General features: G+C 28.0%; 1 protein-coding gene across 6 annotated transcripts in view; it reads right to left on the bottom strand.

Moving 5' to 3' along the window:
* Nucleotides 1-1,484: 1,484 nt before the first annotated feature.
* LOC108561165 (calcium/calmodulin-dependent protein kinase type II alpha chain-like) overlaps nt 1,485-10,410 on the bottom strand; it is a gene marked incomplete at its 5' end in the record, with an annotated part of 34,429 nt that continues 25,503 nt past the window's right edge. The window contains 4 exon segments of one of the 6 annotated variants that reach the window (XM_017918980.1): nt 1,485-1,781; nt 7,199-7,252; nt 8,476-8,565; nt 9,455-9,460. In XM_017918980.1, the coding sequence (XP_017774469.1) occupies nt 1,615-1,781; nt 7,199-7,252; nt 8,476-8,565; nt 9,455-9,460 (317 nt within the window). 6 annotated transcript variants of the gene reach the window in all.

Below are 10,410 nucleotides of genomic sequence, written 5' to 3'. Positions count from 1 at the left end.
GCATATAAAGCTTTCTGTAATTGGGGAATTAGAGATATTGATATATTACTGTGGTTTAATCCATTCGGCTCGGTAGTAATTCATGTTCAAAGTTGAAAAATTGAAGAAAAAAAATAACACTAAAAGAAGCAGTGTTTTCACATTTTACAAATTTTCTCAGAAACTGTTATAGATAGAATGAATCCAAAAGGTGCATTTGAAAGTTACTGAATTGGGAAATGTAAAGAGTATTGACATATTACTATGGTTTCAACCAATCGGTAGTAATTCATGTTCGAAGTTGAAAAATTGAAGAAAAAAATAACACTATAAGAAGCAGTCTTTTCACATTTTACAGATTTTCTCAGAAACTGTTATAGATAGAATGGATCCAAAAGATGCATATGAAAGTTACCAAATTGGGGAATGTAGAGAGAATTGATATATTACTATGGTTTCATCCATTCGGCAGTAATTCATGTTCAAAGTTGAAAAATTGAAAAAAATAACACTAGAAAAAGCAGTACTTTCACATTTTACAGATTTTCTCAGAAACTGTTCTAGATAGAATGGATCTAAAAGGTGCATATGAAAGCTACTGAATTGGGAAATGTAAAGAGTATTGATAAATTACTGTGGTTTCATCCATTCGGTAGTAATTCATGTTCAATGTTGAAAAATTGAACTAGTAAAAGTAGTGTTTTCACATTTTACAATTTTTCTCAAAAACTGTTATAGATAGAATGGGTCTAAAAGATGCATATGAAATCTGTAAATATTGACAACTTTTTATTTTAAATTGAATAATTTGAAGTTGAAAATAAGAAAGTTTTTCGAAAAAAAAAAAAACAGAATTTCAATTTACTTGCAAATTTTATTTTGTCATCTGTCAATTTTCACATTGTAAAATAATCAATTTTTAATCAACTTTGCAAAAGTTATTTTATTCATAATTCAAAATTTCGCTAAATTCGCTATTAATTCATGAAGGCTGCGCCTTTATTTAAGAGAGAAGTAGTGAAAAAGAGTCTCTTGCAACAACAAAAAAAAAACAGAATTATAAAAGTTTTCCACCTTTAAGTTTAGATGGTTGTAAAGCAACGGATACTGCTGCTTCTGCATCGTGCAAATAAATTAGCTCGAAAGTCGTCGAAGCGATGCATTTTATTGCATTACAATTTTATAGAAAAGTTTAAAGAAAACCTCTGTTAATTTTAAAGTTTTTTTTACGTTTCGCTTCCACTTCACGTCTATTCAATTATTACGACTTTCATGTTTACAATTAGTTTTAGCAACAAACCTAATTACACCTTTCAGAATTTTAAGTGAAATATTCAAAATTGCTTTTTTTTCTATTTTTCAATTAAATCTTAGTTTTCTATATCAATGTACAATTTATTAAATAAATTTCTGTAAATCTAATTTGAAATTTGTCTACTCGACGAACCTTAAGCGTAGCTTCATAATAATTATCCTAACTAAATACAATTACACTGCGTGTCTTTCGATCGAAATTTGTTGGGGAAATTCAAAACAAACAATTAGAGCGAAACTCTGCAACATTTCGAAATTGATAAAGAGAGATTCGCAAACTGCAAATTATTTACGTGAACGCGACGGAACGTGCGGTGTTGCTTACGAGAACACGGGTTGGAAGCGGCGGTCTTTTGTAAGCGAAACTTGAAGCAAGCGGAAAGAGAAAACACAACACAAACCTGAATCCGTTTTGGGTAGTCTATTATACTTAATGGTAGAATCCACCCAGTTATCAGTTTGCTCGTATTTAAGCACGTGGATGCCATCTAAATTGCACGAAACAACAACACACAGAGAAACAAAGAGACGGAGAGAAAACAGAACATGCAAAAATAACAATAAGATGGACAGGGAAGACAAGAGACGAGAAAACGTAAAACTAGAGCACTAAAAGGAATAGAAATGCAGACTGCACAACAAGTGTACAAGGTTCTCTGTTAAATTAAGTAACAAACACACAGCGTTATTATCGGAGAGAATCGTTAATCACTCTTTTTTTTTTCAATAGTTATATAATCGGGTTTTTTTTTCTATATATATTTATATTTAAAAGCGTTATGCAACTCGGGACTGATAATTAATGAGGCTGTTTACAGATTTATGGAATTAATGAGGTCCGTCCGTATTTACAGCATGCGTACGACGCGAAATTAATCACCTATCGAACATATTTACAACGTAAACACACATTCTCGATTAACAAAAATAAATAAATTTCAACAAGAAGAAAATTGTTGGGTTATATACAGTTTTTAAACGGGAAATGTAAATAATAATGAATCAATGATCGCAAAAAGTTTATTGAAATAACTTTGAAGAAGATATATTTATATATTTATATTACGTGGAGATGGCCGGATTAAGTACGTATATAATACAATCCAGATGATTTATCGTTTATATATATACAGGGAGAGAGATAGAGAGAGAGAGAATTATTTACAAAAACTGCACTTAAATAACGATTTCAATCCTAGAAAGAGAAGAAAGAAATAGTAACATTGTTTTCGCTTGCAAATTTCAGTTCGAACAATCGAGTGTGCCAATCCGTTATGGTTTTGTTTCGTTTAATTCTACGATTAATTCGATTATATAAAAAAGAAAAACAAAACAAAAAAATCACACAAAATGTTTAAACGTTAAAATCAAACAAATGGAAAACTAAATTTTATTTTTGTTAATTTTTTCGGTTAATTATCATCGCAACAATGCAAAACTTGGTAAATCTGAAATTTTCGTTAATATTTGTTTTGTTCTTTTTATTTTTTATAAGGTCAATCAGTCTAAAAATCAAGAAACCCAAAACAGTTGTTATTCGTTTGAGTGTTGTTGCATTTGTTTTTGTTGTTGCGTGATTTCTAACCTTGGACGCTCTGCAAAAGGGCCTGGCCCAAATTTAAGGGCGTCGGTCTGTTGGCGTTGGCGTTACCGGGGGGCGGCGTAGGGGGCGCCACCGTTGACGCCGATGCCGCCGCCGCCGCCGCCGCCGCCGCCACCGACGAAACGGCGGCGGCGATCGAACTCGTCGTCGCCCTGGGCGACTGCGGCGGAGTACCAGCGCCTGTACCAATAACCATGGAAAATAATGTACATCGTTAAAACAAAAGCGAGAAGAGAACATAAAACAAGAGACAGACATAAATAATATAACCAAAGAAACGGTCGATGGGACAAAGAAAAATGAACACTTTAGAGAGAGAATTTCTTAAAGATTTGTTAGTAATCCAAGTGAATTATGAATACTTTTAGAACACAATTATATGCTTCAATTCATTTACTTTCATTATATAATTAGAAATTAATAGGTTAATTAATGATTTTTTGAAATATTTTTCAAAAACCAAAAACTGATTTTCAATATCAAAATTAAATAAATTTCAAATTATTTTTTTCTGTCTCAAAAATTGTAATTTCAATAATATTTCTAAATGTATTAAATTCTTCAAATAGTCTAGTTTCATTATATAATGAGAAATTAATAGGTTAATTTAGTGATTATTTGACAAATTTTTGAAAAAAAAAACCGATTTTCAAATATCAAAAATAATTAAATTTCAAATTATTATTTTTTCCCAAAAATTATAATTTCAAAAACTTTTACAACTCTATTACATTCTTCAAATAGTCTAGTTTCATTATATAAAGAGAAATTAATAGGTTAATTTAATGATTTTTTGTCAAATTTTTGAATAAAAAAAAACTTATTTTCAATATCAAAAATAATTAAATTTCAAATTATTTTTTCTGTCTCAAAAATTGTAATTTCAATAATATTTCTAAATGTATTAAATTCTTCAAATAGTCTAGTTTCATTATATAAAGAGAAATTAATAGGTTAATTTAGTGATTTTTTGACAATTTTTTTAATAAAAAAAAACTGATTTTCAATATCAAAAATAATTAAATTTCAAATTATTTTTTCTTTCCCAAAAATTGTAATTTCAAAAACTTTTACAACTGTATTCCATTCTTCAAATAGTCTAGTTTCATTATATAATGAGAAATTAATAGGTTAATTTAGTGATTTTTTGACAAATTTTTTAATAAAAAATAACTAATTTTCATTACCAAAAAATAAAAAATTAATTTTTTTTTGACCCAAAAATTGGATTTTGGAAACTTTTAACAACAATATTCAATTGTTTAATTAATCTAGTTTCATTTTACTAAATGAATTTAAATGCGGTTATTTCACGATGTTTTTACAATTATTTTTTTTATAAAAAATTTACTGAAATTATAAGTAATTTTCAAAGCAAATTATCTTCAATAATAATTAAAACTTTAAATAACTTTATAATACTATACAAATCTTCAATTAGTCTATTTTCATATAATAATGAGAAATTACTAAGTTTATTTGGTGTTTTTTTCGAAATATTTTTCGCTCAACAAGAAAACCTGATTTCTGTATAAAGTTAACAAATGATTAAAAAAAAAGATTTACTTTAATGTCAACTACTTTTAGAATACAATTAAATGCTTTAATTCATTTAGTTTCATTATATAATTAGAAATTAATAGGTTAATTAATGATTTTTTGAAATATTTTTCAATAACCAAAAACTGATTTTCAATATCAAAATTAATCAAATTTCAAATTATTGTTTCTTTCCCAAAAATTGTAATTTCATAAACTTTTACAACTGTATTCCATTCTTCAAATAGTCTAGTTTAATTATATAAAGAGAAATTAATAGGTTAATTTAGTGATTTTTTGACAAATTTTCAAATAAATAATAACTGATTTTCATTACCAAAAAATAAATTTTTTTTTTGTCTTAAAAATTGGAATTTTGGAAACTTTTACAATAACATTCAATTCTTTAATTAATCTAGTTTCATTATACAAAATTAATTTAAATGCGGTTATATCATGATGTTTTTACAATTATTTTTTTATAAAAAATTTACTGAAATTTTCAAAGCAAATTATCTTCGATACTAATTAAATTTTTAAATAACTTTATAATACTATACAAATCTTCAATTAGTCGATTTTCATATAATAATGAGAAATTACTAAGTTTATTTGGTGTTTTTTCGAAATATTTTTTCAACAAAAAGAAAAAACTGATTTCTGTATAAAGTTTACAAATGATTAATAAAAAAAAAATAATGATTTACTTTAATTTCAACCACTTTTAAAATACAATTAAATTCTTCAATTAGTCTAATTTCTTTAAATAAAAAAAAAAGAAAAACAATAAGTTATTATTTGGTGTTTTTTTAAGATTTTTCAGTAGGAATTTTCATTCATTTAACTCAGTTTCATAGCATACATTATTACGACTTAGACTTAAAATGAGAAACTTTGCGTGTTTGAATATAATTTAAATGTGTAACAATGATATTCAGTTCGTTTAAAGCAAACTTTTAACTCTCTTACATCAAAAAAAGTAAAGTAAAGATAAAACTTGTGCAGTTCGTTTGGGAACGTAATTAATTAATTATGTATGGGTAGAAAGAGTACTGAGCGCAGATGGAGATGGCAGTAGACTTGGAATATTGACCGAAGTTATTTTCGGACCATCCGACGTGCATGTTTTACTACGCAAATGAATATGTTAAAGGTTCTTAGAAGAGCTAAAAGTAATTATGTCGTAACTTATAAGTTTTTTTTAATAGAAAATTCTATTGAATATCTTAATATAAAATGTAAAACTTATTCAATTATTTGATAATTATTAATAAGTCAATTATTAATAATGTCAGAAAAAACATTTGTCCTCGATTTTTTTGGTGAAAATGTAAATAATTTCTAATAAATATGAATTAGTTGGAATAAAAACTACAGAAGTAAAGAAAGTATTGTAAAAGTTCTTTAAATATATATTTTTATAAAAATAATAAATGAAGAACAATACATTAATAAAATTGTGAAATTAAACAGAAAAACAATGTGAAATTTATTAATTTCAATGAAATTAGATAAAAATGGAAGAATTAATTTACTTTTTTTTTTTGATAATTTCTTTAGGTTCAATTTTGAGTAAATACTTTAAAATAATTAAACAAACCCAAGAAAAGTGTCAAAAATAGATGAAAATTAGAAGATTTTTTTAAAATTTTGAGAATTTTATATATAAAAATAATTGTAATTTCACTTTTAATAATTGCTTAGTTAATTTGTTAAATAAAAGTGAAAAATTTGAAAAAAAAATCACAAAAAAAAGTTAAAAATTGAAGATCTTTTCTTTGGTTTTATGTAGGAATAAGAAATGTATGTTTAATAACGAAAATTGGTTAATTAATTAACGTTTTTTTTTTCTAATTAACAATTTGTTAAATACAATTAAGTTGTTACTGTTGTGATCAACGATTTGTTATGTGTATGTTACTTAATTTTGAGACTAAAAAAAAAGCGATGCAACAGTTTTGTTAATTTGCGTTAACGTATTAGTACTGTTTGTTTTGGTCTTTGTTTTTTTGGATATTCTTTTGAACGTACTTTCTCTGCGTTTGGAGGAGGCCCCCAAAACGGCAGCGAAGGCCGCCATGGCCTCCGAAATGCAACCAATTTTTACCGAGTTTCAATGGAAACGCACAGAAACGACGACGACAACGAACAACGTAAGACCATCGCACGGTTGTTACATAATTTCGCGAGAGGTGATCAGACGCGTACGGCCGAGGAGGAACTCGAAAAGTACGAGAAGAGATGAAACCGGTAAGCGGAAAAGCCTGGACCGGAGCCAATCGTCCAAAAGACTTCATCCAAAATTAGAAAAACAGATATACATCAAAAGCGCGCGCGCAACGTTACGTAAATTACACGCAACGAAACAAAAGCCAATTGCAGTGAACATAGTGATGCAAAGTAACAGATAGAGAGGGAATCACATAAAATATCGAGAGAATAAGAGAGATACAGACACACGAAAATAACATGCAAACATTGAACAATTGGTTTCGACCAATCACAAAATATTGCTTCAAATGTTTATTGGCCCATGGTAAACCTGCTATATTAATGAATATTAAACAGATAGAAACCGGAGAAAGAAAAAACACATTTATCCAAAAAAAAAGAAAGTATTAAACATAAATAACAATCAATTAAAATGTGTAACAAATCAATTAATTCAAATATTATTACTGTGTGATTATTATGATTACGATTATGTAGAAAAAAAAAAATAATAATAATAAAGTAGATATATAGACTTGATTTATTCTTTACCTTCTGGATCTTTGGCAATAACCGTCGAACTGCGATCCACTCCGCCCTTCTTATCTTCTGAGCGTAGCCCAGAAACACAAATGTACATTATCCAAAAAAACGTATTTCTCTCAGATTTCGTAATTAATTATTATAAGTAATTGTTTCCTTCTTAAATTCTTATTTCGTTAAATATTTACAAGAATAGATAGATAAAAGACAAGCGACGATAAAGGTGCGACTTATATAAGAAAGATGGGTGTGGGACTTCATTTGCATTCATTTTGTACAAAATTGTCACTTGATTTTTTTATGTACAATCGATTTTCTTTCAATTGTTTTCGTATATTTACAACGGTGCCTAAGATGTCATTGATTTGCTTGTGCGCTAATTACATAATAATACGTGTATGTGTCGTGGGGGTTGACGGGGGAGAGAGAGTGCAAAAAAAATTAGTTCGAACAATACAATTAAATTAACTTTGTATAAATATAGTTGAATGATACAATTCATAAAATCTCTTAATTTTTGTTTTGTTAAAATCATAGCAAAAACAAGTTATGAATCAGAAATTTCTGAATTTACTAATTTTAATTCTGAAGAGATTTTATTTTGATACATTTCATGTTACGATTGAGCAGCAAAAAGTTCCTCAATTCTTCAATTTAAAGGTTTTTTTTTTTTCATAAATCTTATTAACGAGAAACATTTCAATTGCAAATAACTAAGATATTTGAGGAAATAAAATATAAATTAAAAGTAGCTAATAACTTGAAGAATTTTATAAATTTTGTTTTATTTAAACAGTAAATTTTGGCTGCTCATTCGAATTGATATTTTGCGTTTGATGAATTAATCTATACACTATTTTCTTAATGGACTAAATCTGTAGTTTGATTGAATAAACCAGTGGTATGCAATGGTGAAGGTGACTAAAATAATGTTGTTTTTTTTTTGTCAACGATAAGGGAGGTTGGGGGTTAAACGCACTAAGAATGCTCGGTATGTACACTTGATGAGTCGACTCTGCACTAAAGAAGTTCACTAGAAAGACGCGTGGGTTGATTTCTTTTTTTTTTTGATGGTGTTTCAAAGGTTTTGGTGGTGTTTTTTGGGGGAGGGGGGATCGTTTAAAGAACGATGATTCACTGCAATTATTTGTTTTTGGGTTAATTGGAGTGCAGATCAATAAAAATACAAACTAAGATGTTGTTAAGTTGGTAGTCAGCAGTAGCGACGCGCACTCGGATAAATTTAAAAAAAAATGATAGAAAGAAGGCTTTGGATTCTTCCTTACCTTTGATGTCGTCGTCCTCCAAAGTCGTGGAGCTGTCAGTGGACTCCTTCACCTGAGATCCGTCATCTTTCTTCACGATTATGCTGCGACCTGCGAATCACAACCACACGAAATGAGTAAATACAAAAATTTCTTCTGATACAAAAAAATAATAAAAAAATATAATAATTCGACTTTATTGATTGATGATGATTGAATTAATGAAGAATTCGCTTCAATGAAATATTTAAATTTAATTCGCGTAAAATGAGAATGATTTGTCTAAAAACTACATGAATTTGTTATTTTAAGTTTTACGTTTTTAACACTACTTTTTTTTGTTTCTGAAAACTGATTCTCGGTTGGTTATCGATGTTGACGATTATAGAGAGGCGAGGATGGAAATGGTTGTGGCTTTTCAGGCTAATTACGTAATGCCCGCAAAGTGGTCATTATTAAATCGGGTGGATGCGCCGGGCGCCAGTTCCCATCGTCGCCTCGGGTCGATTGATTCTGATGAGGAAAAGTCACAGAAAACGAAAGAAAAGAGAACAACACACAAAAACAAAACGTATTAAGATTAGAAGATAGATAGAGAATAGATATAGACGTAAAGATAGAGATAAGTGTGAAAGTGAAGTGAGTAGATGAAGTGTGAACGATTATTATAATTATTATTATTGTAATAGGATGCGACAAACAGTCAATAATTAAAAGAAAACAAACGTAAAACGAAGCACATTTATGCATGCGGATCGAAGAAGCCAAACACTTTCGTGTGAAGAGACGAACGCAAGATTTGCGCGTCGTCGTTGTTTTTTTTAATTAGTTAATTTGCGCCAAAACAAAAGACAACATGAAACAAATAGAAAACGCACAAAGGAAAAGAAGCGGAACGAAATCGAGTTCGTACATGTATATAATAAAAATAATAATAATAAAAATAAAAGAGAGAAGAAAACAAAAGAAAAATAAAACAAATGCAGGTCGGTGTTCTTACCACATTCTAGTTGCATCAAGGTGAAGTGAAGTGAGGTAGGGTGACGTGAGCAAGTCCGCCACAACCAACAAAACAAAGTTACCAACTACTCAATGCTCTAAATATTTATATAATTACTGCATTTATAATATTTCTAAATAATGTATGAATTAATATGTTATTAACTATTATAAAATAAATAATAGTTAATATATAGATTCATAATATGTATAAAATAAATAATAGTAAACTAAGTAAACTAATCAGCGCAACTATTTATATATTTAGAAATATTTATATAAATATTTATATTTCCTCGAAAACCTTTCCCAATTCGTGTAAAAAATATGTGTATTTGTGTAATTTTGTTGTTTAATTATTCGAACATTAACTTAACTGAGAAAAGCCCCACGTCGGTCGCCAAAAACAATTGAACAAAATTGCAATCAACTGTTTCGATTCCATACAATTTCATTCAGAAACAAATCACGATCAATTTTGGAAAACTTGACACTTGTTTTTTGAAGTGTGATAAGTTGGAAATTCTGAAGAGATTTTATTTTGATACATTTCATGTTACGATTGAGCAGCAAAAAGTTCCTTAATTCTTCAATTTAAACGTTTTTTTTTTTTCATAAATCTTATTAACGAGAAACATTTCAATTGCAAATAACTAAGATATTTGAGGAAATAAAATTCTTAGTTCTTGTTTCACAAACATAATAACTTTATAATTTTTCATTGACTTTCATAAATTTGCAACGTGGGGCTTTTCTCAGTTAAGTTAATGTTCGAATAATTAAACAACAAAATTACACAAATACACATATTTTTTACACGAATTGGGAAAGGTTTTCGAGGAAATATAAAATTTATATAAATATTTCTAAATATATAAATAGTTGCGCTGATTAGTTTACTTAGTTTACTATTATTTATTTTATACATATTATGAATCTATATATTATATATATATA

The sequence above is a fragment of the Nicrophorus vespilloides genome, unplaced genomic scaffold (assembly GCF_001412225.1).
Source record: "Nicrophorus vespilloides isolate i.1.1-1 unplaced genomic scaffold, Nicve_v1.0, whole genome shotgun sequence".
Taxonomy (NCBI): domain Eukaryota; kingdom Metazoa; phylum Arthropoda; class Insecta; order Coleoptera; family Silphidae; genus Nicrophorus; species Nicrophorus vespilloides.
Note: the sequence above shows the minus strand (reverse complement) of the source record. Positions and strands in the feature narration are given on the sequence as shown.